The sequence below is a fragment of the Lupinus angustifolius genome, chromosome LG09 (assembly GCF_001865875.1).
Source record: "Lupinus angustifolius cultivar Tanjil chromosome LG09, LupAngTanjil_v1.0, whole genome shotgun sequence".
NCBI lineage: Eukaryota > Viridiplantae > Streptophyta > Magnoliopsida > Fabales > Fabaceae > Lupinus > Lupinus angustifolius.
In genome coordinates, this window is record NC_032017.1 from 20,967,796 (window position 1) to 20,994,555 (window position 26,760).

The 26,760-nt window shown below is 32.6% G+C and overlaps 4 protein-coding genes across 8 annotated transcripts; 1 reads left to right on the forward strand and 3 right to left on the reverse strand.

The window, feature by feature from the left end:
* Nucleotides 1,709-26,715, forward strand: LOC109356806 (protein argonaute 4-like). Of its 5 annotated transcripts, XM_019600347.1 has the most exons (26): nt 1,745-1,819; nt 2,745-3,018; nt 3,115-3,320; nt 3,399-3,620; nt 3,733-3,869; nt 4,117-4,214; nt 4,297-4,394; nt 4,504-4,663; nt 4,763-4,879; nt 4,962-5,069; nt 5,538-5,600; nt 5,683-5,796; nt 5,903-6,068; nt 6,163-6,275; nt 6,389-6,526; nt 6,678-6,808; nt 7,040-7,105; nt 7,296-7,359; nt 7,441-7,552; nt 7,641-7,714; nt 7,974-8,068; nt 8,198-8,229; nt 8,314-8,494; nt 12,309-12,313; nt 25,734-25,758; nt 26,704-26,715. In XM_019600347.1, the coding sequence occupies exons 2-23, from the start codon at nt 2,749-2,751 to the stop codon at nt 8,487-8,489; spliced, it is 2,760 nt and encodes a 919-aa protein (XP_019455892.1). In that variant the 5' UTR covers nt 1,745-1,819; nt 2,745-2,748; the 3' UTR covers nt 8,490-8,494; nt 12,309-12,313; nt 25,734-25,758; nt 26,704-26,715. The 5 variants fall into 5 exon arrangements, with proteins under 5 accessions (XP_019455894.1, XP_019455893.1, XP_019455892.1 ...); XM_019600349.1 differs by lacking the exons at nt 12,309-12,313; nt 25,734-25,758; nt 26,704-26,715 and having other exon boundaries at nt 1,709-1,834; nt 2,746-3,018; nt 8,314-8,797; XM_019600348.1 differs by lacking the exons at nt 12,309-12,313; nt 25,734-25,758; nt 26,704-26,715 and having other exon boundaries at nt 1,742-1,834; nt 2,734-3,018; nt 8,314-8,797.
* LOC109356811 (lamin-like protein) lies at nt 10,977-12,526 on the reverse strand. The gene is made up of 2 exons (XM_019600362.1): nt 12,305-12,526; nt 10,977-11,517 (listed from the first exon to the last, which is right to left on the reverse strand). Exons 1-2 carry the CDS (start codon nt 12,483-12,485, stop codon nt 11,195-11,197), a joined length of 504 nt encoding a protein of 167 aa, XP_019455907.1. The 5' UTR covers nt 12,486-12,526; the 3' UTR covers nt 10,977-11,194.
* On the reverse strand, nt 17,490-20,633 carry LOC109356344 (la-related protein 1A-like). The gene is made up of 7 exons (XM_019599666.1): nt 20,496-20,633; nt 19,918-20,215; nt 19,612-19,777; nt 19,117-19,207; nt 18,903-18,974; nt 17,929-18,311; nt 17,490-17,532 (listed from the first exon to the last, which is right to left on the reverse strand). Exons 1-7 carry the CDS (start codon nt 20,631-20,633, stop codon nt 17,490-17,492), a joined length of 1,191 nt encoding a protein of 396 aa, XP_019455211.1.
* On the reverse strand, nt 22,902-25,728 carry LOC109356807 (UBP1-associated protein 2A-like). Its single transcript, XM_019600351.1, has 2 exons — nt 24,127-25,728; nt 22,902-23,227 (listed from the first exon to the last, which is right to left on the reverse strand). The coding sequence occupies exon 1, from the start codon at nt 25,618-25,620 to the stop codon at nt 24,127-24,129; it is 1,494 nt and encodes a 497-aa protein (XP_019455896.1). The 5' UTR covers nt 25,621-25,728; the 3' UTR covers nt 22,902-23,227.

Genomic DNA, 26,760 nt, shown 5'->3' on the forward strand with positions numbered 1-26,760 from the left:
CAAACTTTGATTTACAATAGTTATACTTTTATTTTTTCCTTATGTAAATAACTAAATAAATTCCATTAAATTTTAGTTTATTATTCATTTACTAATTGAATCTTTAAAACTCTATAACTCAGTATATTAACTACTATTCATGTCAGAGGCCCTTACCAATGAATCTAAAATGATCAAGTATCCTATTTATACAATCATGCTTATACCAAATTTTAACATTATGTTCTCAATTCAGACAAGATTGCTTACGGTGCGAGGATATATATGAGAAACCAAAAAAATCTCTATATCCCTAAAAAGATAGAACAACCTATTGCTATTTGTATAATATCAATGTAATGTATGTATATATAAAGATGAATTGTGTATGTGTTAAAAAACGTAATTTTTCTAATACAGAATATTGACTTCGACATGTTCTAATATGAGTAGTGAATAGTGATTCTTGCATCATTTATTACAAATATGCATGTTTTTCTCATCATTTACGTCACTTGATTTTTTGCATTAAAAAAACTATACTCGACAGTAAATAGTATCATAAGTTTATACTTTTAACAAGTGTTCTTTAACTTGTGCATTAGATATATAATGGTCTCCAACTAACACCCATTTGAAAAAATCTTCACGTGATATGTTTTAGTTGTGACAAATCAAATGACATGTCTAATACTCATGCATTAGAGTGTTCTTTTTTAAACATTGAGAAAAGATATTAACATTGTAAGAGTTTTTATATTATTATTGTATTATCAATTATTAATTTTTAATCATCATTGACTTTTTAAGTAATTCAGATGAACCATGAATGATGCACCGATTGTGTATACATTTTTACACTATCAATATGTAGATTGAACACTCTTAAACATTTATACAATCAATATATTATATTATAGATCACCTATTTATATTATTATCTAAAATTTAATAATAATTAAATATATATAATTTTTTCATACTATCAGTGAGATTTTCTCACTTTTTTTTTTTGTAAAAAACTAATTCCTTTTGGGTTCGTGACTGCCCATCTTGACAAATTTTATTTTCAAGAATCGAACACTCAACCTAACAAATTCAGTTATACCTTACACAATTAGCTAATGAAATATATATGATCGATAATAACAACAATGTAACTTTTTTATATTATCCTGACATACATTTTTCTCTTAGGATTAATGTCACTGTCTTGTTAAAATCATTTTTTTACCACCCAATGTTTTGCAGCAATTTAAAATCATTATTTTTATCACCCAATGTTTTGCAGCAATTTAAAATCATTTTCTCCATAAGCTTTTCAAAGAATCGATGCTTCGGATTCAGTTTTTATTTATAATTTAATATAGTAAAGGAGTAAAGTTCGTAGGGTTGGTAGGCCCCACTCAAACCAATCTGTGTCTAAATCTTTCTGTCCTTATGTCTCAAACCAATTATATTTCACTAAATCACATAAAAATATTATGTTATATTCTGTTTAATTTTCTTTTCTAGTATGTGTCAAATTTACATTAGACTAAAACACAATAAAACACAGAAAAGTGGGACAACTGATCCTCATTCGGCCCCACTCAGCAACGACGCAATCACACTGCTCCAAATCTTATAATAACAGTTATCACTCTCAAATGAGAACCCATGATCGAATCTCACCCGTTAATCATCATCATCCAAATTCAACGGACAAGATTGCAACAAAGGAGGAACATGGAATCATCACTCTCTCCACTATTAAGAGTGAAGAGAGAAATTTGTGCATTTCATACTCACTTACTCACTCACTAACAATTTTCTCTCAGATTCTAGGGTTTCATTTTCTGCTTCTCCTTTTCTGGTGAACTTCGAAGTTCTCTCTAGTAATTTTTTCTGTCTGTCTTTTGTTTTCGTTTACGAAATGCCGTTGTGTTGTTCTCCATTTTCATCTGCGTTGTTTTGTTCGTTGCATGGTGTTGACCTTTATTTTACTCGTTTCACTGTTATTTTCTGGTGTTTTTCTAGATTATGAAACGATGTAGTGTTGTTCTTCATTTTCGTTGGTGTTTTCGGTTTGTGTCATTTTTCGTTGTTCAGTGCATGCTATTAACTTGATTTTCCTTGTTTCACCGTTAACTTTTTGTGTTCTTTTCCGGATTATGAAATGCTGTAATGTTATTACTCGTTTTTTGTGTTTTTTCTTCTTTATTGCATGTGATCTACCTTGATCTTCGCTGTTTCTCTGTTAATTTTGTAGAAAGGGGATTTTTCCCGTGCTTCTTCGTATTCAAGTTAGATTTCGTTGTTTCAATAGTTAATCGTTTTTCATGGTAACTTCTCGCTTTTGAGTTTGCACTTTACGTTTCTCTGGCTTTTATTTATCATTTTTAATTCCTTCTTTTGTTTGTTTGTTTTTTCCTTAAACGCCTAAAGCTAAAATTGGCGTTTATCGGCTTCAACACTGAGCTATTTTAGGCATTTAATTTAAGCTACACCATGTTTAATTATGTGTACATGTACTTTTTATTTTTTTAATCTACATTATTATAGCTGTACCTTTTGCTGCTCTTGGATATTTAGTAGCTGCATGTGTTTTTACGTGTTGGTATATTTGTACTCTTATTTGCCAATTAATTGTTTTTTTCCCCAACATTTTTTCTTTTTTGTGCTCCACTGCTACTTGTTCTCACCCTAGTTTACGTAGGGTTTTTTCCCTTCAAAATTACTTGCATTCATATTTTTTGTGCTCCACTGCTACGTGTATATGTGTAGGCCATGGATTTGTTTGAGACAAACGGTAATGGAAATGGAAATGGTATTGATGCTGAGGACTCTCTTCCTCCACCACCTCCTGTTGTGCCACAAGATGTCGTGCCAGTTAAAGCTGAGCAGCAGCCGCCACCACCCGAGCCTGCTAAGAAAAAGCCTTCCAGGGTTCCAATGGCCAGGCGTGGTACTGGATCAAAGGGAACTAAGCTGCAACTTCTCACTAACCACTTCAAAGTGAATGTCAACAACAATGATGGGCATTTCTTCCAGTATAGTGTATGATATGTCCTCTATGTTTCTGTTGACTTATTTGTTAATATTCTAACGATTCATTCATACTTGACATTTTTCCTGGGCTATGCATTTAAACAGGTTTCTCTTGCATACGAAGATGGACGCCCTGTTGAAGGCAAGGGCGTTGGAAGGAAAGTTATTGACAAGGTGCAGGAAACTTATGATTCTGAGTTAAATGGAAAGGACTTCGCCTATGATGGTGAGAAAACTCTGTTTACAATTGGTCCTCTCGCTGGAAACAAACTTGAGTTTCAAGTTGTGCTGGAGGATGTCACCTCAAACAGGTTATAATCCTTGTTGTTAATTCATCATTCTCCAAATTGGTTTATGTATCAGCAATTTAACTGTTTCATTTTCTGTAGAAACAATGGAAACTGCAGCCCTGAAAATGGAACTCAAAATGAGAGTGACAAGAAGAGGATGCGACGCCCCTATCGTGCCAAGACATTTAAAGTTGAGCTCAGCTTTGCCTCGAAAATTCCAATGCAGGCTATCGCCAATGCATTGCGTGGGCAGGAATCTGAAAATTTTCAAGAAGCCATAAGGGTGCTTGATATCATATTGAGGCAACATGCTTCTAAGCAGTATGGACCTTTTCCTATATTTTTTGTGTGATATTATTACTCTTATTAATTTTCATTATGTCCATATAGTTGCTTTTTAATATCAACAATTTAATTTAAACTATTGTTGCAGAGGCTGTCTACTTGTGCGGCAATCATATTTTCACAATGATCCCAAGAATTTTGCGGATGTCGGAGGCGGTGTACTTGGATGCAGAGGTTTCCATTCTAGTTTCAGAACTACACAAAGTGGCCTGTCTCTGAATATAGGTTTGATACATGCTCTGTGTTCTATACTCAAATTTGTATTGTTTCTGTTTCAATTCTAAAGAAAGCGGCCTGATGCACGAGGCTCCCACTCAGTGGGGTATGAGTAGAGTAGATGTATGCAGCCTTACTCCCGCAAGGGGAGAGGCTGTTTCCATCATTTGAACTTGTTTCCTCTTGGTCACTAGCAACAACGTTGCTGTTGCCCAAGTCTCACCCTCTATTTTAATTCCTTCCTCTTATTTTTTAGATGTCTCTACAACAATGATAATTACTCCTGGGCCTGTGGTGGACTTCTTAATTGCCAACCAAAATGTGAGAGATCCCTTTTCACTTGACTGGGCAAAGGTAATTAAATTCTCTGATCATTTTCATATTGATTTCTCTTGAAATTACAGTAATATGATCCTTTATTTATTTCCTTTGACAGGCAAAAAGGACTCTGAAAAATCTTAGGATTAAAACTAGCCCATCCAATCAGGAGTTCAAGATTACTGGTCTCAGTGAACTCCCCTGCAAAGAGCAGATGTAATTTTTCTCCTTTTCTATCAAACCCCTTCAAAGAATAACAGATTATTAATTTTCATCTTGGTTTACATCGCGAATAAGGTTTTTAATGGAGCTGTGGGCGTTGTAGGTTTACACTGAAGACCAAAGGGGGTGCTGATGATGCTACTGAGGAAGTCACAGTTTATGACTATTTTGTTAACCATCGTAACATTCAACTGCGGTACTCAGCTGATCTCCCTTGTATTAATGTTGGGAAGCCCAAACGGCCAACTTACTTCCCCCTTGAGGTTGTTATTTGTTAAGTCTTAGTTCTGAAAATAAATATGAACAGATATGTTTTAAATGCTACATATTTATTGTTTTTGCTTCCTTTCATGTTTTCCTAGCTTTGCTCCTTAGTGTCATTGCAACGCTATACAAAGGCACTTTCCACTCTTCAAAGGGCTTCTTTGGTGGAGAAGTCCAGGCAGAAGCCACAAGAGCGTATGAGGGTTCTGTCTGATGTAAGACTTTCCGAAATTTTTAGTCTTAAGATTCTCATTCAAATATGACAGGGTTTTACCGAACTTACTTTTTTTATTTCAGGCTCTGAAGATAAGCAACTATGGTGCTGAACCCATGCTACGCAATTGTGGTATTCAGATAAACCCTAGCTTTACTCAAGTGGATGGTCGTGTTTTGCAAGCTCCAAGGGTATTTAAATCATTCTTGTTGTGTTTCGTCACACGATTCCTCTTAAAACAAAATACTTGGCTTTTTTCTTGGGGTTATTAAAATGTAAAGTTTGCTTAATTTGTTGATGGTGATTGTGAAATGGCTGTGCTCCTGTATCAATGATATTGTGCTACTGAAGTAGCTACAGATATGCTTTTGCTTCTTTGACTGTGATGTATCATAGAAATTGTGCTTACAGAAGTAGCTATTAATATGTTTTTTGCATTTTTGACTGTACTGAATGACTGTACCAAAGAAATCATGCTACAGAAGTAGCTATAAATATGCTTTTGCACCTTTGGCTGTAGTATAATTCCCTAGCATTTTTTGTGTATTCCTTATGGAGTTGAAACTAAGTGATAGTTTTCTTGATTTTGACTATTTTTACTGTGTCTCCAATGAGGAAATTTGTTAAGTGAAAACTGATTATTAAATCTTCATCTACAGTTGAAGTTTGGCAATGGTGAGGATTTCAATCCAAGGAATGGGAGATGGAATTTTAATAATAAGGTATTTAATTCAATTCCTATTCTTTTTGTTGCTCGTGCAGAAAATTGACTTGGAGTTTTCAATGACTTGGTTGCTCGTGCAGAAAATTGTGGATCCAGTGAAGATAGAAAGATGGGCGGTGGTCAATTTTTCAGCACGCTGCAATGTTCAAGCGCTTGTGCGGGACCTAATTAAATGTGGAAATATGAAAGGAATTGTGAGTTCCTTGACTGCATTTTGACTAAGTAGTAAAAAGTAGTAGTGGCTTATTGTAATGTTTTGTTTTTTAAGTGAATGTCTTATTTAGTATTTACTTGTTGCAGATGGTCGAAGACCCTTTTGATGTATTTGAAGAAAACACTCAGTTTAGGCGTGCCCCACCTGTGGTAAGAGTGGAAAAGATGTTCGAGCATATGATGTCTAAACTTCCCGGGGCACCCAAGTTTCTTCTTTGTCTGCTTCCTGAGCGGAAAAACTCTGACCTTTATGGTTAGTGATGTACCTGAACATAATATGGTTATTGTATTTTTCCATGCAAGTGTTGAACAGCCTTATTGATGAAATTTTAATTGGACATCTCCAGGACCTTGGAAGAAGAAGAATCTTGCCGACTTTGGTATTGTTACTCAGTGCATTGCACCTACCAAGGTCAACGATCAGTATCTGACTAATGTTTTGCTGAAAATCAATGCTAAGGTATTTATCAGGCATTTAATTATCGGAAAAAGTAATTCTTGCTTGTGTGCAGTTAATTTGTCATCTGGCATGCCTTTCTTTACTTCACAATGAAATTGTTTATTCTCTTGTAGCTTGGTGGGATGAATTCACTGCTGGGTGTGGAGCATTCTCCTTCCATTCCTATCATTTCGAAAGCTCCCACCCTCATTCTTGGTATGGATGTCTCACATGGTTCTCCAGGACAATCTGATATTCCTTCAATTGCAGCGGTAAATGATAATTTATGTTTTGTTTTTATGTAAGATTATTTGTTTCTGAATCATGTATATGATTGTGGTCAGTCTAATTATTTTGGTTCTCTACAATCTACATGTTCTGAGTATTTGTGCAAAGCCTTGAATGCTAAATGCCAAAATGCAGGTGGTTAGCTCTCGACACTGGCCTCTGATATCAAAATATAGGGCTTGTGTGCGTACTCAGTCTCCAAAGGTTGAGATGATTGATAATTTGTTTAAGAAAGTATCCGACAAGGAAGATGAAGGCATTATCAGGTAGAAGTTTTATATACAATAATTTGTACACCCCTTCCACCGGGGGTGTTTCGTTATTGAACACTATTGTTTTGGGGTAGCTCTTGCCGTCTTGTAGTGAGACTGTGAGTTAACAACTTAAGGCTTAAGCTATCTAGTGAGAATTTTATTAATGATTTTATGATATTATTTCCTTTGACAGTCACTGTTTTTGTGCATATTACCAGAATTGTTTGGTTTTGTTCTCTGCAGGGAACTACTGATTGACTTCTATACAAGTTCTGGGAAGAGGAAGCCAGACAATATAATCATATTTAGGTTTTTTTTCTTTGACATTTTTTCTTCTGTTTAAAGCCAAGTTTTTCATTCTTGATTTTCTTCTGTTACGACTTATGAGTTGTAATATATTGCAAACAGTGAAAATGTATGTAAATGGTGTGATTGGGTGTATGCTTTTATTATTAAAAAAATCAAGATTGTTGTAATGAACTGATTCTTTTTAATGTAGGGATGGTGTGAGTGAATCTCAATTTAATCAAGTTTTGAATCAGGAACTTGATCAAATCATTCAGGTCCTAAACTTGAACTGCTATGTTTTTTAAATATAAAATCATTTTTTTTAAAGTTGATGGTTCTAACAAATACTTTTTCAGGCCTGCAAATTTCTTGATGAAAACTGGGATCCCAAGTTTTTGGTCATTGTTGCTCAAAAGAACCACCACACAAAGTTTTTCCAGCCTGGATCACCTGATAATGTTCCTCCTGGTAGGTGGTTTTGTTTGGAAGTTTGAGAAGACTGTTATTTTATTTTAAATCTTCATTTCACTTTTGCTTAATTTTTTATATTTTGCAGGCACTGTTATTGATAATAAAGTTTGCCACCCTCGCAACTATGATTTCTACTTGTGTGCTCATGCTGGAATGATAGTGAGTATTTGCTGTCTTTGACTCTTTTCTATTACTATCATTGTTAAGCTTTAGGTGTTTTTTCTCTTCTCTTGTAGAACTTTTAGTTCTTTATGATCGCCACCTAATAAAAGTGGCCTCTTTATTCTGAGCCATATTAATTAGATGTGGATATATATGCATGGCAGTTCTGATTATAGCTTTTTGTCTTGGTGCGCAAGTTTACATGAAAACTGGTGTTAACAGTTCTTAATTTATTTATTGAAAATTTTCTGCTCAGGGCACCACTAGGCCTACACACTATCATGTTCTGTTAGATGAGATTGGCTTCTCCACGGATGATCTACAGGAACTTGTTCATTCTTTGTCCTATGTGTAAGTGAATGTTTAGACCTATTTTATTGCTTTATATTGATTTTTATACCTTTGCTTTCTTCTAACATCCTTATAAGGTTAATTATGTGTTATATCTAACAAAGTAAAAAAATGTTTTATATGAAACAGGTACCAGAGGAGCACAACTGCCATTTCTGTTGGTAAGTTATTGCAAATCTAGCACATATATCTAAAATTTGTTGTTAGATTGTATTGGTCTAAAATCGCGATATCCTCCTTTGCAGTTGCTCCAATATGCTATGCTCACCTTGCCGCAACTCAAATGGGACAGTTTATGAAATTCGAGGACAAATCTGAGACATCATCAAGTCATGGTGGTCTGACTGCTGCTGGAGCAGTTCCCGTTCCTCAGTTGCCCAAACTGGAGGAGAAGGTCTGCAACTCTATGTTCTTTTGTTGAGGCCAGTGGCCTAGAGACAAGTAGTTATGACAGAATGCTGCTGTTTATGTAATTATGATCTTTACTATCTCTAGTGGACAGCTAAACTTTATGATCTGTTCATAAACATGTACATCTAGAAGCATTTTGCAAATGCCTTCAGATGTGTTTGGTCTTTTGCTGTTTTGTGGTAGATTGAAGTAGGTTGTGTTACTTGTGCCTTGTGGGCTCTTCGGCTTTCTCTTAATGGGCCTTTTGTGATTATCTTGTTTGGACCCTTGATTTCGAAGGTAAAAGCCTAAATCCCATTTGTGGATTAGTTGTTTTAATTTGCTCTAGACACATTCAAACCCAACTAGAAAACCATCTTAGTTATGGATTCAATCCCGTTTTCTGAAAATCCATGCATGTTTTCATTCAACATAAAGCTTTTTTAGTGTTTGATTGGAACCACCATATAATTTACCCTAAATATCAACTTTAACTAGATTTGGGAAAAACCTTGGGTTAACATGCGTACAGATTGAACCATTTAAAAGTTGAATGATATGCTTACTAACTGGTGTGGAGTGAATGATTTACTGTTTATTAACTCATTTCTGGCATCAGTAATTTCGCACCAGGATTTTGTTTACTTGTTGCTTTTGGAAATGCGAATTGGATCTGTGTTTTATTATTGTACCAAGTTGGATCAAAATCTTTTTTCCACAATTAATAAACAAAATATTACTCTTGCATTGTTTTTTTCCTTATGAATAATGTTTCCCTCTAAATTTTTAGATAGGAATTATCTGGGTATCTCCTCTTACTACGTGTAAGGAAACAGGTGTTGCTTTTAGAGATTTAATGTTGACCTTTATCATTATATGGAAAACTGTTGTTTAAGGATAATGTCCACCAACTAAGGAATCATAAAGAATTATTTATAAAAATTATAATAAAAATATTTATATAATTTTTTGAATACTGTTGAAATAGAGAAAAAATTGACCATATCTTGAAATTATAAAGCAATAGTTAAATGGTGTAATTTTCATTGCCTATTTTGTTCTCATAATTAATTATTTTTTATTATATTTTTGCACAATGTTTGAAAGAGGATTAATGGGGAAACCATGATGTACATAGTACATACACAAAAATAAAACAACAATTATGGAAAAGATAGATTATTATACAATAATAATAATTATTATTATTATTACAATTTTGGCTTACTAACTATTATCCTTAAAAGTTTAGTATGCTTTGGTTTAGTTGTTAAATGTTTTTGACAGGACTAATTTGTAAATGTTGAAATGTTTTGATTGTTATCCCTAAAGGTTGACGCTAGGAAATCTACAAAGTAAAGTAATGATGTTGGTAATAGAATGATATATTAACCTTGTCACCTTTTTCTAAAATGATGTGAGTTTGTTTCACATATTTTTTGTTCATTGATTTTAGTCCTACGAGTTTATTCTTAGAGAAAAAGATACTGTAAGTGTATCGTCCATTATTCGTATTTAATTATCATTGATTCTTTAAAAAAAGTAATCCAAATAAATGATGAATGATAAAATGAATGTGTATAAATCTTTACACTAGCGCATAGATACTACACTCTTATTCTAACTATATGGCTAGTAGACAAATAATTTTTTATTCAAAATGAATTTACTCCAACATGCATACAAAGTTGTAACGAAATGCCAAGCCCTTAAGAAAATACCAGTTATTAACAGTTGAGAGGAGTGAAAGAGTTCTGTATTCAATTTTGACTTATTAGTACAAAATGGTGCATTGAAGAGATTTTATTCATTATCTTGCCATGTTATGTCTTCAACTATTGACATGCAACTTAGCTGTTTGATCATTATGTGTTGCTTCATTTCAGGGCTTTGTCTTATTGAATCCAACCCTTACAAGAATATAATTCATATGATGAGTGCTAAGTTTAAGACAAGGTGTTTCATGAAAGGTGAATTTCTTGTTATTGATTGTAGAACAAGGACAGTGTAAGGAGCATTAAAAGCTACTCAGGAGTCTAGATTGTTAACCATGAATACCTTTCTCAGAGGCATTGGAGATTGAATTTCTTATTCCTCACCTCACCCCCATCAAAAATAAAAACAGCAGACACAAATAGTTGTTGCCTTTTTCTGATAATTATGCAGTTGATGTAAACTCATAGTGCCAACCCGATTACAGGTTACATAAAATGTTAATACAAGCAGACGGATCAATGCACCATTGTGCAAAAGAAACAGAATTAACAACTACATTGTTTGAAAACCATAACCATGATCTAATCTGAATCAAGTGTCCAAGAGATATCTATCATATATTATAATTTTCTGGCATTTTGTACCCACATGACAGTAATGAATTTGGAGGAAAAGATTAATGTAATAATGAGTAAGATGTAGCTTTCTTATTGTTCAACTTGGCTTATTATGAAACCAAAAACACACTCTAATCTTTGGTGGTAATGTTTTACTGATTGAACATGATAAGAAATTGTTGATGTGCTTAAAAACTTGAAAGTTTTATTCATGGACCACAAACTAACTTCCCAACATTCCAAGCAACCAAGTACAGTTTTGGCAATACAAAAAATGCAAAGAACCAACTACTAAAAGTTAAAGGTAGCCTTGGATCTTCCTTGTTTAACATCCATAACAAAGACAACAGAAAGTAACAGAAGTTGATTATACTAGTGGCCTAAACACTAGTAATTTCTGACATTAATTCAAGAGCATGCCCCAGATGAAGACTAAGATAAGTACCATAAATGTTTGGTTGATATGAGAGTAATCTGAAGCAGCATTTGGTGAAGCAGGTTGTGGAGCAGGTGCAATATGATGAACAGCATTTACAGCAACCTTAACATTCTGCCAACAGGAACCACCTCCACTAATGAAGTAATAAGGTTTGGCCTCTAACAATTGAAAAACATCTCTTCCTGCTCCACCTGTTATGTTCTTAATGAATCCTGTCTGATTGCAGGTTTCATAGCCACTCTTGTTCACCTCAAACACACTGAACCTGTGCCTATCATATCCAAAGTCTTGCAAACATAAAAAAAACATACAAATTAATCTCTGTATATATATACATATGACTTTTCTAAAGTGAGCAAATAATAGAGTAATATTTACCATTACAACATGATTTAGATTAAACTAATGGTGGAAACAACTTTTCTCTTGAACCTTGATGCATGAAAGTCATATTAGACATTGACTAATCCAAGTTGATGTATCACATCTATTTGTGATTCTTAACAAGATGAGTTGTGACTTTAGATTGTTGATGATGAGGAAACAAATATCTTAAATTTAGATTAATTGTATACATAATTAAGTAGACACAATATTTTCAAGAAAAATAATAGAATGGTGTCTTTTGAAAATAAAAGTTTCAAGTGTACTCTATTCTGAAGACCAGATTCTAAAACTAATTTGTAACATTGGGCAAATAGTAGTGTAAAATGGTACCAATAGCTTTTCATCAATGGCAACAATTGCAAAACTTAAAATAAGGAAAGGGGAATTTGGATTCAAACTTAGATGGTTTAAAACACAGTTATGCATCAAATCAAATGCAAATTAAGATTCCTTTACCAATTTTTTTCGAGATCAATTAACATCTTAGTTTATGTTTTCGTTCAACTTTTCAATAATCGAATACTTATTTTTATTATTGTCTATCTTAAATAAACAAATTCAATTGGTGACCGACGTTTAAATTCTACCACAAACCTAATTAATTAGGTTGAATTACGTAAATCAATAGTTCAAATCTTTCGATCTCGATTTAGGATTGAACAATAGTAATAAAGAAAAGAAACTTACAAAGCCAATCGCTGACATAAAATTGCTCATGAATTGACCACGTAGTGAAGTTAACATTGGGACTCCCCCAACTAACTTTGGTTCCTCCAACATAGTGAAGTTCAGATTTTGCCATTTTTCCCATCAATGTCACCATTATTGTCAACATCAAAATCATCTTACTAAATCCCAAACCCTCCATTGTTATTTTTTTTTCGTCTTTCTCAATTTCTCATACACAAAAGGGTTTATTAATAAGAGAGATTATTTATACTTTTTCGCGATTTTTTAAAAGGGATCAGAATCTGATTTTATACATTAATAGACGCGTGAAATAAAATAAAAAGTATGGAATTAATTGGAATTTAAGTTAATTATTTAACTATTATTATAAAATAAATTATTTACTTATTAAATTGGTTTCAAACTTTGAATTCATGGTTGGGCCAAGGGTGTATTCTTGCTATATGTCACACTTATTTTCATATTATTATAACTAGTGTATTAAAAGAGATTATCATCTATCGACCCAAGGAACTACAAGGGGTTCGATTCCCGTTATACGCGATGTGGCGAAAAAGACTGATTCATGGACAGAAATTTACCCCTCTTTTTCATTCCGATATATAACTATTCTTATCAAGTTTTATCTTTATTTGTCTTTATCCCCGGCATTCAAGCTTCAGAGGCAGGTGAGCCGGGAGAGAGAATTGAGCATAATAATGTAGGGTTAAGAGAGAATTGAGCATACCATGGATCTAATATCTTCTGGCCATTCTTATTTTATGTTATTATAATATATTTTATTTTAGGGATTATATTGTCTTTCGGTATTAAATGTACTTTATATTATAATTTTATTATTATTATAATGTTTAATTTAAGATGAAAATGGTAGTTAGTGTCTTGTTAGTAATTGTATGATTTTTTTGTAGAAATTAAAAAAAGTTAAAGATAAAATTGGAAAGTGAAAATTACATCATGAGTAGTAGTTATACCATATTTTATTTTTTATATATAGTATAAAAATATAGATAATATTTATATAACGCTATTTAATTAAAAAATTGAGATCAAATCATTATTAACCCTTTGCTTAGTATGATAGAATTAGAAAAGTGTAGGATTTTCACAAAAAGATATTTCTTTCCACTAATGAGAAAAATGTGAGAGAGAAAAGAGTAATTTTATGCAAAATAATATTAATAACCTTTAAAATTTGATCACTCAAATTTATCACTTTTTTATTATTTAATTCATAATAATTATGGTTATAATTATTGATTAATAATAAAAATTAAAATAATATAAATCATAATATTTACATTTGTTAGCTTTTTACTAAATAAGTAAAAATTAATTATATTATATTCATTTGAATGGTATTTTTTACATTAATAAAATAACATTTTTTCCTCTTCTCCTTTCCTACCTAATAAATCAAAAAAAGAGAAGAAAATATTTATTTCTCTTCCTTTTCTTTTATCTTTTTCTTGTACGAGACGATAAAAAAATTCATTTTAATTCTTTATTTTTTATTTATGCATACTATCTCTCTCATCTCTTTCTTTCTTTTCACTTTCTTCTTCAGAACCAAATAGAGCATAAATAAGAATGAAAAAAATAAAAACAACAATGACAATATAGTGTATAATTTGTATCAAAAGAAAAGATTTTGGATTTACTTATTGTATTTGTATTTTTTGTCTTTCTTAGAGAGTTATTTTTAATGAATGAATTCATTTCAAATGTAATGTTTGTCTTTTTCAATCAGTATTATTTTCAGAAGTTGAATATTGATCATTAGCTTAATAAGATATTCAACTATACTCAAATTATATTTCACTTTAATAAAATGTTTATCATTCAAATCATTTATTTGTATAAAGAAATAGATTAAAGCTGAGATTGTGGTACTGTCAAGAGTATCATCTTATCCTTTTTAAATAAATAAATAATTCATTTCGAGGTATGAGACTGTACCTCTCAACATGTATCGTTCACAAGAATTGAACCATTAATCTTAAAAATTAACCCTTGACAAAAGTCAATTTGATATTAATAATCCAATTTTTCTTTAATAAATACTTTAAAAATTATGTTTTTTCCTATCACAAATTATTTAAAAAATTGTGATTAAGAAATTGCCTTTAAAAAACTACAAACAGTCAATTAGTCAAGGTTGAAATACAAATAGTCAAATATTAAACTGATGATTATTTTAAAGTATTAAGTTTTGATTAAGAAATAAACAAATATAATATGAGAACAAGGTTTGACTTGTGTTTTCTAAATTTTGTTGGTTTTAAAAACTTTGGAGATATTTAATGATTTTAACAACACCTAAAAACTCATATAACTAACTCATTTGTTTTTTCTAGCATATATGTTTTTACCCAATTAATTTGTTTTTTATAAAACTTAAATGAAAAGATGATTAAGCAAAATACTTAGTATCACAATACAAAACTCCCCAGATTAAACAGCACAAATAAAAGTACAAATAATTAAGTTAAGGGTTTATTGTGGAATTCTTTTAGAAAACTCTCTTTATGAAAAGTTTGAAAAATATGTCATTGCTCCATGGTGCTTAGGAGTTGATCACGAATCGGAAAATGTTTTAATACTATCATAGACTTGTTTAAATTTTATTTGTTAAAATAAAATATATATTTTTATTATAGTGTCTCAGAAGAGTTTATCTTGATTTTACGTATCCTTATGGTTACTATGGAAATCAAAAGTACGTACTTTTGGGTAGAAAATTGCCGAACAGATTTGTTTAACTTTTATTAATTTAAGTTGATAGAAAATAAGGATATGGTAGGCTTCTCTTGCTAATTTGGGAAATAGCTTAGTCAGTAATGATGACCATGACCACTTCTCACCCCGAGTAGAAAGAGAAAATTTGATACTAATCATTATTATTATTCTTCTAATTCTCAATTTAATTACTAAACATATACATTAATATTTATTTTTATTAGTTTAAAAATGATTAATAGAAAAGAGAAAACATTACTCGAGAACCTACTTTTTGTTTGAGGAGATGATTGATACAATACTAATCATTAGTATGGCTTCTCAACCTAGAGTAGAAAGTAAGATACAATACATTACTTTTATATTAAGTCACTAAATTAATTTTTTAAGTATATGTAATTAGAAAATAATTTAAAATTTAGTTGATGATTTTTTGGAATGTTTAATTGGTATAAGTAATTTTGAAAATAATTAATTTTAAAGGATTTAATAAAGTAGTTAAAAGAAAAGAAATGAATTTAGGCTTTTTTTTAACCCTTTACAATTAATAAGATTGACTGAAACTTTAATAGAAATTATTAGGTCTATCACACATAATTATATATATATATATATATATATATAGAGTGAAATGACTCGATGATAAAAATTGTTATTGTAAAAAAATGAAAGCTATTAAATGAGTATCTTGAGTTGTAAGAACAAGCTATAGAAACATATGACTTTTCATATTGGTCGAAGCAAGGCGATACATATAGAGTGTTAAAAGGTTAGCAGACTCTTATGTGAAGGTAAAAATTTGAGATCATATTATACAATAAGTCATTAGGTTTAAGTATCTTGAGTCAATCATACAATATGATAAATAAATTGAGTTAGATATAACCATATGATTTAAGTCAATAGATGAAACGAGAGTGTTGGATATCATAGGTGATAAAAATGTGTCATCAAACTTATGTGAAAATTTTAACACATAATAACTATTAGACTCGCAATGTTAGATAGGATTGAATGATGATAGTAAAATGTCAACAAAAAAATGAATTTAATGTAGCAAATATGAGAACATTGTTTAAATGAGTAAACACACAAGACAATGTATGATAGGATTGTATGTATCACATAAAAAGTAAGAGTAAATTATGGAAAAAATAGTATAATCGCATCTTAGGCGATCTGGGTATGTGTGAAAGAGATCGTTAAAACTCATATTTATGAGTACAATAAATAAAAGTATTTTTGTAGGCAGCATAAAGTCAAGAAAAATCATAAATAAACAATTATGAAAGATTTAACATAAATAATTGAACATGATTTATGAAAAAATCATTATGAAATCATTTTTACCCATGTAATCAACCTTTTCCAATAAGACTAAAACTTCATTAGTGTATATTACTATATATATATATATATATATATATATATATATAAAATAACCAACTACTATATATCAATTTGTATGTCTCTAAGTCAATACTAAAAGATTAATTCTCATAAAACATAACTTTATTAAAATGAATTTTACATTTATCAAGTATCTTGTACCAATTGAACTAATGAAGTGAATTAGATCATATCAACCTAAGTCCAGTTGAATTATGAGATCCACATAGGTTTTCAGCAGACAGGGATTCTCTTCATTTTCTTCTCTTTATTCCAACCCATCTTACAACCATTTACTTTTTGATCAAAATTGAATTCAATTGTTTACAATATAAATTCATCTATGTTTCAGTTGCACCACACCTATTTATTGTGCATCAAGAAGCATTATGATCACAATTTTCGCCTACCAAGTGAGTTTTAAGGATGTTTAATCTCATCCAACTTGGATCATATTTACTGTCACATTTTTTGTACTAGTCCATGTATTGATTGGTTGAAAAAAAATTATTGAAGTTAAAATTGTAATTATTAAATACTTTTCTGACCAATCACACATCATTTTGACACATGGAATGACACAAAGCTGTAGGACAGCAAATGTGGTCCCCATCCAACCAAACTCAACAAAAACTAATGGTCTTTTAAAACCATAGAAATCAGGCATGCCAAGAATATCTTCAGATAAACTCCATTGAGCACATTTGATTACATTAAAATTCTCTTATTGTTCAAATCTGGCAAGATATAAGTACAACCCTTCACCTCATTTTGGACCTGCTTCAAAAAAGTTAAACAAAGACCTCTTTTTTTTATGATGTAATGCTAACAACTTCTAGTCTATCATATGTACAACATTTGTTTTGGAGACAGTAAAAGGATGCAGTGTACACCTACCACATAGAATGATCCATTCAAAGAAACTTTGATAAGACTTGGCAAACAAAAACCCTCTTGAAGACTAAGATAAACACCTATCATATGTGAGTTCTTTTCAAAATTGAGGATGCCAATCAAAACTCTGTCATGTGTGTATTCCGGCATAATACTCGAACTAATTGGCGATCGGCCTTGTCGACTGTGTTCTTTTCTTTAGCCTATAAATACAGGAAAGTGAAGTGTCATGAATGTACAAGACACTTATTTTTTGCATAAAAGTTCCACATCACAAATCAAAAGTACATATGTATTTCTGCTAATAAGCATAAATGTACCATATCTTCTACAACAATGTTATTCATATAGAACTTGACATCAAAGAGGACTATATAGTGTAAAACAACATTAACTTCTCCAAAACAGAAATCCATTTGAAGTACAAATTTGGAAGAAACTTGTTGTTCTGTAATAGGCAAATTCCAAATGAATCATATAATGAGAAGGATCTATGCATAACAAAGATATATATAAAGAAAAAGAGTATAAATCATAATGTGGAAAAGGAAGTCAGGTTTATCCAGATATCAATAAGAAAGTTTGGGACTATGCAGTACCTTTTAGTAAAAGAAAGCTCAGTCTTCTTTAGCATCTTCTGCACAAGCTCTATCTCTTCATCAAGCATAAATGTAATGGAAAAATCATTGGAAATGTCAGCCAAAACATCTCCGCTCTCGTTATCCTCTGATGTGGCAAGTGATTTATCAATGGAATGACGACTCTCGGTATCTTGTTCTTTATTCATATGTGAAGCTTGTAATGTGTTTGTGTTTGACTGTATATGCTCCCTCAAACTTGCATTTTCAGCAGCAATCTCAAAAGAATTGGTAGCATCCTCCACAAGTTGTCTCTGTTGAATCTGAGCCACCAATGAACCTGAATCTAATAAGGAAACTTGAATCCATTTCAACCAGTCATTGCGTTTCCTTATATTGTCACCCTATAAAAGTATAACAAGTCCCAAAGAAGGGCAACTTTAAAAATGAAGAACCAAAAAATAAACATGTACATATATAATTTCGACTAATTGCTAAGGCTTCACCAAATTAAAGCTGGAAAAGTTATGCACCTGCTTTCAATTTTAATAGATGTCTCTTACCCAAAATTTGTCAATAGAAACTAAATGTAATCAGTAGCTAAAGAAAAGAAGGAAGTGGAGCTGATTTAAGCTATATGTTCCAAAGATTCTAAATTGAGGAAAGAACAAAAACACCATCAACAACTGAAAAAGATGTTGTCATGTTGAATTTTAACTCCTGACAAGCATGAAATTACAGCCTCCAATTTAAAGAGAAATTTCTTAAAGAAAAGGATTCATGTACTTCTGTAACATGGACATTTGAAATACTAACTACCAAGATTAACATCAGAGATGTACAAGAACCATATTACTAAAAAAACTGCCCACAAAAAAAACCGCTTTGGAACAAAAGAAGCTAAAGCAATGAACTAGATCATAGAGTTAATCAGAAGCTTAAGCCTGTTAGCAGATATGAACTTAGAAAACTAAAATAACTAATGCAAATATAACCTGCACTTCCACAGTACTAGAGCTCTGAAGTGCATCAAGGATGAAAGGTATGTCTCTGGTCATTCTCTTGACCTACAACAAGACAATTTGTACCATATAAATTATAATACAAGTGGCAAACTGGGAATAACATGGATTGCTGAACGCACCGTCATCAAGCATTCATAACATAAAGTTACAACAAAATTGGAGGCAAAACTTTATTTGGACATACCCTTTTAAAGCCAGCAACAGTGGATATGGGAACCCATCCTTGGTCATTCATGAAGGAAATAAGATAATGGTCATGCTGCAGATTTTCATCACTGCCAAGAAAAGGCTCTGAAGTCAGCAGTTTGCTGTATGAGTAGTCTTTTCCATGTGAATTATTTGTTTATTCTCACAAATCATGGATATAATTACAGGAGTTCTTAAGCAGTTTTCCAGTTCCATTAGCTCATTTTGAGTCACAACTTAGAATTTTAAGGCAAACAATTATTATTTTAGACTTTGTTGCTTAAGTCCTTCAAGCACTTCACCATCTGAGACGATAATCCTCAGACACAGGTTTGATGTCTATGAACCTAAAATAATGATATTTAGACATCACTGGAAACACAATTCTTACAATTTAGGTAAGCATGTGTGAGAGGAAAGAATAACTCACATATCAAAATAAAGCAAGATAAAGATAAAGAAGCCATAATCAACAATTAGATTGATTACTCACCTAAAATAATAGTCTATTTGTTTAACAATCCTAGTCCTCAAAGCTATAGTTTCAGGAGGCAGTGACTTTGGCACTGTATTGACAGCATATGGAACAAATTGCTGAGGACGAGGTCCCCTAATGGAGCCAGGAGGTGCCATGGGGGCGCACCATTGAGGTCCAGATCCTATACAGAAGATGACGATTAAATTATAGAAACTAATCGATCGAGTCGAGAAATGCGTAGTGCCTAGGCACAAAAGCATTCATATATATGTAATTGCATAAAGGTGCACATAAATAGAGGACAGTGAATACTAATTTTACCTGGAAAGTTTGGACCAAACATGTAGCCTTGATGTGGATCATAAAATGGAGCCGTTATATAAGGCCAAGGTCCTAAACCTTGTTGCATAGGCATGTTTGCACTGGAAGGAAAAGGCCTTTGATGATGCCACCCTTGATTTAAATGGCCGCCTTGCTCGATATTTGGTCTCCCATTCGAAGAATTAACAGTGGGATTCATGGCAGGGACGCGCAGAAAAGATCCTGGAGCCGGTGCGAAAGCATAGCCAGGAACATCAATGTGAGGTGGAGGTACCATAGCAGGAACATACAGAGGAACCTACAACATTTACTTCTTTAAAACAATCAAAGAATTGAGAGTGAAAAAAACAGCAAGAACAAAGCATTTTGGTAAACATTTACTCCATATCATCATCCAATGTTAATCTTGGAAGCACATATCATTTTTACATAATTCTCGCATTTACCGCACGTACCATTTACCATATCGCATATCAAGTATCTGGTTCGTCATAAAGAATATGTCATAAAATTAACGTAAAAAAGGTGATGAACAATGAGAGTTCTTGTTCTTAGTTACAACAATAGAAGTAACTAACCGTGAAAGAGGGAGAGGGAGATAAAGGTGGCCAAGATTCATGAGAAGTAGCCATAATGACAGAGATATCAGCATCAACTATAGGAATATTCCATGCTGATTTTGGAGCATTGGATTCTTGATCTTCACCACTCACCATAACTTTGCCAAATCAACAACAAACTTCAAACTTGTAATAACAAACTTCAAACTCAACTATCTTTGTCAATAGAAACAAAATACATAATTTGGATATTAACTTATTATACTATAATTGGAAGTTCGTTATTTGCAACAAAGTAAAACAAGATAAAATTTATAGTGTTAGAAGGTCATAAAGATAATATTTAGTAAATGTGTATTGAGTTGTGTACCTTCATCTCTTATTTTTTGGTAAATCTTAGTCATAAAGTTGATACATTTTTGCATAAAAAATGACAAATTTTAAAATATGTATTAAATTAATTTTTTAATTAGGTGAGATAGAAGACGATTATAGGAAAGTAAATCATAAATAAATTATTATATTAATAACTTAGAGAAAAACTTGTATAAATACGTATAAAAACAACTAATAGATGATTGATAAACTTCCCTTCTCTACCCCATCAATTCTACCGAGTCCAAGGTAATTCTTTTCTCCCTTTGTCCTTTGAACAGTTGTGGTTAGCATCTTAGCTTCTTCAGAGGATCCAATATGATCATAAGATGATAAGGATATAAACTTTATTTAAGAGTTTGTTTTGGAGGGAAATGAAGAAGAAATAGAAGATTTGAGAGTCATAAAATATAATTATGAGATGAATGCCAAGTCTTTCATTTCCTTTCAAAATTCAATGCCCAAACAAATAGTAATTGTATTATTCTTGAACACCAATTCATTAATTTATAATATAGGGAGCTACTATTGTGAAAAATGATAACAATTATGAACCATTAAATCTTATTTGAACGGTCAAGATTAAAAGTTATATACACGTAACTATTATGTGACCCATAACTAACTTTTAATCATAACCATCCATAATTAGTTGTAAGACCCAGATTTATTGTTATTATGAAATTTTTTAGTCACTCTCATATATATATATTAAATAAATGTTCCTCAAGGTAAATATTTCTTGAGTGTATTATCTATGTACTATAGAGTAAAGATTACAATCAACATATAATCTACCATTCATTTGTATTTTTTTAAATCATGACTATTAAACATGAATAATAAATAATACAGCATAATATTTTTTGTTTTAGGCATTGTCATACAATTATTATTTTATTGTATATATAAATTGTAGCATGTTCATATCTTCCTACAAAAAGGATTAGAACAAAGAGATTGGAGTATTTCTAAAAAATAGTGTTACAATAAATAGCTTGAGCTACATCATAAACTATTTCAAATAAATATGGTTTATACTCCCAATACCATAAGCTGTTGGACATGATGGATATTAGACATTTTGTATCATTAACACCTAAGAACTTGTCATTTATTCATTGAACCACCAATTTGAACCAAAACCTATTGACAATAGACTTTACAACTCCACCATTGCATTTGTAGTTATGCATACAATGAGCCTAACAACCCTGCATCATATCGAGTTCAAATTCAATTGCTATATTCAATATTTCAACTCCAAAGTAACTGGGGCAAACTTGTATATTCTCGAAGCATCTCACCTACCATTCGTGGCTGCTTCTTGCCATGGAAGAATGAAGGCTTCATCAATAAAAAAACACAATTTTTAACCATACCATGATTTATTTTTTCCAATTTCAAGATGTCAACAAAAGCATCTTTAGGTTCATTAAAAAATAGAGTATTGTATATAGAGCTGAAAAATATTTTTAAAAAGTTATCTTGGCATATATGAAACTTAACGGATAAAAAATTATGGGAAACGGTTTGGCTATGACACCATCAATTTCCAACTTTTGGAGTATATGGCTTCATAGCTGAACATAAAAAAAATGTGCAGAAGGAAAAGGAAGTACATAGGGATGTGGAAAATATGTGAAACAAAAAAAATATGTTTAGTATGCTCCTTCAATACTCTACTCACTCTCAATGGCAAACGAGAAAATAATGTTTGTCAAAAGAATCAAGAAGTAAATGACATTTAGATGGTACACAGGCACTAAAACATAGATAATCTCTATCATAATCATAATATTTTGGTAATATTAAGAGTATCCCTTCACCCTAGGGGTTAGAAATTAATCCATTTCTGGGTATGTGGTTACTCCTCTTAATAAGTATCATTCTGAGGAATTGTTTTATCGTTGCCACAAAATTACCATAATAAATTCCAATTTAATGATAAAAAATAATTGTAGAAAATTATGATAATCCTCACACATCTAGAGTGAAGGACAGAGACCCAGCAAAATATACTGCTTACACTTAAAGTACTAATCCTGCTTTACCAAGCAAAATAGCATTGATAGAACAGAAATGGAAGTTTGATAAAAGGTTCATAACACACTTTATAAGTTATTATAACGAAGTTTTCTCTGCCCCAAAATTCAATCATTCCTCAAATTCCGCAAAGGAACGAGAGATACTACATAAGTTTAAAAACATGTCACAAGGTATCCTACTAGGATAGAAAGAAAATAAAGGTTTCAGATAGTAAATAAATAGCAAAGATTCGATACAAATTTAAAAGATGTATTTGAATAGTGCCTGGTACTTCAGAAGAATCAGCGCAGTCCAAAACTAAATAATTGATGCATCTATGAAGGTATCTGCACAATGAATACATACATCATAAATATACTTATTTCGAGAGAGAAAAATATCTTCTGAAGAAACACACAGAAACATGAAATGTTTAAAAGCATACATCTGATACTGCACAATAGATTTTCAAGAGTTTTAAACTTGTAATTGTTTCGAACTACAGATTCAAATATAGTATTTGTATACTAACTAAAAACAGGGGAATGGAATAAAAAAAGATATGGGCAAACGATGGTAAAGGAGGTATTAAATGCAACATTCATAATAATTATGAATTTAAACTTTCTTATTTCATCCCAATATCTAAGTGATTATTCAATTTCAAATGATTTCAAATTTTCTGACAATTTATCATTAAGTCATGGTTGAGTATGCAAGCCTAATATAAAGAAGCAGATAAGGTGGAGCATATTACATCAACACAAACCTAATCAAACAAGAAAAGCAAAATAAACGAGGAAAAACTCATCAAGATGGAGGGTACTACTAATAAACGAGGAATGTATGTCTGCCCAGACTCATTCACGTGACAACTGATGACCAAAAGTTATGAGTAAGGACTGGGGTGCTAAGAGCATGGTGACACAATCAACATGCAGAAACCATAATCTTTCACCAAGTTCAGTGCAAGCAAACACATGTGGATATAGTCAGTTTAGCATAGACTGTAAGACATCATGTTTAAGATTTTTAGTACTCATCCAGTAAATATTAATAACCCCGTGTTATGTATTTCCTTAATCTCCAACATTACACCTTCAACATCATCATTTTAAACCACCCTAACTCTTCTCAACAGATTAGATTACCTTTAAAACCAGCATGATCACATGAATTATGATAAGATTCAGTCATTCAGCAGCATATTGATTGATCAAAAAAGAGCATCATATGAGTGACTCACCTAATGACCCATGTAAGGAGCACCAGCACCCGGATGAGGCCTAACACCACTGTTCTGCCCCATTTGAGGATTCTGGTATCCCTGCTGCATCCCTGGCTGGTTCCCATAGTTCATAGTAGGCTGATTACCATACCCAGCAGGTGGAACAGAGTGATTCATATGTGCACCGCCAAGACCTCCAAGCAAGTTCCCAAGTCCCAACCCGGCTCCTTGGGTTGTAAGCAAAGCTGATATCGCCTGACCAAGCACTGGATTTAATCCCTGAGCTGCAGGCACTCCCGGATTGTAACCTCCCACAGAAGGACCTGATGGTGCCATCAAGTGCCCGCCACCATGTGCAGGCCCACCACTAGAAGAATATTTGTTCTTATCCTTCCGTTGAAAGTGAGGCTGGTGATGATGGTGAGAATGGTGCTGGTGCTGATGATGTTGGTGATGTGGTTGCTGATGATATCCTTGTTTCCCCTTAGGGCCATCAACAGCTTTCTGGCAATACAAAACATGGCCCTCATACTGCTTATGGGGATCTTCCAGAGCCTTCTTCGCACTATCCACAGATTTATAAACGAAAAGTGCAAACCCTCTCGGCTTCCCAGTCTGCTTATCGAGACCAAGAGGACCGTCTTCCACCTCCCCAAATTGCCTGAAAAACTCAAGAAGCTTCTGGGGATCAATGTCAGCACTCACATTGCTCACAAAAATCTTCCTCTGTGTATACTCTGAAACCGCAGGAGCAACCGGAGGAGGCGCTGGAACAGGTCCAGCAGAGGCCAATTGACATGAAGTGATTCTGTTACCTATCTTCTTCTGCGGCTGCTTCAGCGCCTTGCGTGCTCCGCTACGATGTTTGAAGAGGATAAATGCATAACCTTTCGATTTCCCAGAGAGTTTATCAGTAACAGCCTTGCAGTCTTCGATTTCGCCATACTTGGAGAACAATGAGGTGAGGGTTTCAGCTGTGGCATCCCAACCTAGGCCATGGATGAAGATTTTCCGATGAGCGGGGTCCACATCTGCCAGCTGGCGAACATTCTCGGCGAAATCAGGGAACTTCTCAACGGCTTGTTTGACGAGAGCGTGTAGCTGCTCCTTGGTGAAAGGTTCTAGAAGCTTCTCAACAGGCTCCTCTTCCAATTCTAGATCTTCCTCCTCTTCGTTGTTTCCTTCACCGTTCACTTCGACTTTAACCGATTCAGATGGTGTAGCAGCGTCGTCGTTGGAAGGTTCAGCATCCTGCTCCTGATTCTGGTCTTCTAGGGTTTCATTTTCCGGTGCTGCTTCATCATCATCATTTCCTTCTTCGACATCTTCCTCTAGTTGTTGTTGTTCTTCGATTTGATTGTACTCTTCAATGGGTTGTTGTTGTTGTTGTTGATCGATGGACATGTGGTCCTGGGCTCCTTCTAGGGTTTGTTGTTGTTCCTGTATAACATCGGAATCGGGTTGCTTGGTGGGTTCGATGTCGGAAGATCGGAGCTTTCGCTTCTTGGCCATGGCGGTGTGATGAGATCAGGAAGCTAGGGTTTGTAGAGAGAGAGAAGAGAGAGAGAAGAGAGAGAGAGAGAGGAAAATGAGGTTTGAAGAAAAGTGTGATTGTACCAACTTCGATGCTGATGCTGCTGATTCTGTATAGTAAGATATTTTACTGCCACGTGGCTATGGATTATTGGGTCAGTCCCAATCTATCCATATTTCGTTTACCGTATTGTTTTAATTTAAAATATTTAATTATTATTGTATCAATAATCATATATGTTATGGATTTAACAGGTATATCAATAAATTATTTATTATTGATTTATTAATTATTATTGTCTTTTAAATCAAAATAATACAAATTAATGATGAATGATGTACTAACAGTGTAAAAAAATTTGCACTGGGTCAGTATTTAAATTTTAAACAATTATATTATATGGAAAACAATATATTCTCGTAATAAATTCCTAAATTACATATCATAGTTAGGTATGAGCGAGAACGACTACCCTTGAGACTAGGCAAGACAAGTATGATTCGAACAACCCCAAGCTTCGATAGAGCAAACGAGTTGTTGACAAGGCTAAAGCGACATGATAGTACAAAAACCCTCTCTAACGTGCTACTGGCACGTCGCCAGAATAACACATACATCTGTCGCCTAGTGCATGCTGCCTACCCTTATATGGTTGCAATCCCATCGAGAGGGTGTTGACCTACCAAAATCGCATGACATGAAAAAAAGCAACTTTCGTCTGTTTGGAGTAGACCCGGGAAACCATTTAGTTGGTCAAACCAACATCAACTATAAAGGAATATGCTCCTCACCTCTCCACTATAAATATATGATTACCCTTAGAAAATTTACTCACACACTCTTACTTAGTCAGTTACTTACTTTCTATTCTTTTTCTCTTATTTATGCAATATCTCTTGATATTGTTATTTCATAATCTTCGTCTCTCTCACATACTAACTTGATTGTCAGATAACTTTTTTAGATATCTTCACTAATGCATTCAAGTATTTCTTAGTCAATACTAGAAAATTCTATTCCAACTTTCAAGATGAATGATTAACATGAGTTGAGAAATTAAGTATTAATAATAGGATTAGGGATAATATTTAATAGGTTTTTATCAAATATTCATTCAT

Bases quoted from the DNA above. Each gene is read 5' to 3' on its own strand.
- LOC109356806 (XM_019600349.1), top strand. From the start codon at position 2,749: ATGGATTTGTTTGAGACAAACGGTAATGGAAATGGAAATGGTATTGAT. The intron at 5,070-5,537 runs GTATTTAAATCA...CTTCATCTACAG, and splicing joins GTGTTTTGCAAGCTCCAAGG to TTGAAGTTTGGCAATGGTGA. The intron at 6,069-6,162 runs GTTAGTGATGTA...GGACATCTCCAG, and splicing joins GAAAAACTCTGACCTTTATG to GACCTTGGAAGAAGAAGAAT.
- LOC109356811 (XM_019600362.1), bottom strand. From the start codon at position 12,485: ATGGAGGGTTTGGGATTTAGTAAGATGATTTTGATGTTGACAATAATG. The intron at 11,518-12,304 runs GTAAGTTTCTTT...TATGTTTGCAAG, and splicing joins TTATGTCAGCGATTGGCTTT to ACTTTGGATATGATAGGCAC.
- LOC109356344 (XM_019599666.1), bottom strand. From the start codon at position 20,633: ATGGTGAGTGGTGAAGATCAAGAATCCAATGCTCCAAAATCAGCATGG. The intron at 18,975-19,116 runs GTATGTCCAAAT...GTCTTGTTGTAG, and splicing joins CTGTTGCTGGCTTTAAAAGG to GTCAAGAGAATGACCAGAGA. The intron at 18,312-18,902 runs GTTATATTTGCA...ATACTTTTATAG, and splicing joins CTAGTACTGTGGAAGTGCAG to GGTGACAATATAAGGAAACG.
- LOC109356807 (XM_019600351.1), bottom strand. From the start codon at position 25,620: ATGGCCAAGAAGCGAAAGCTCCGATCTTCCGACATCGAACCCACCAAG.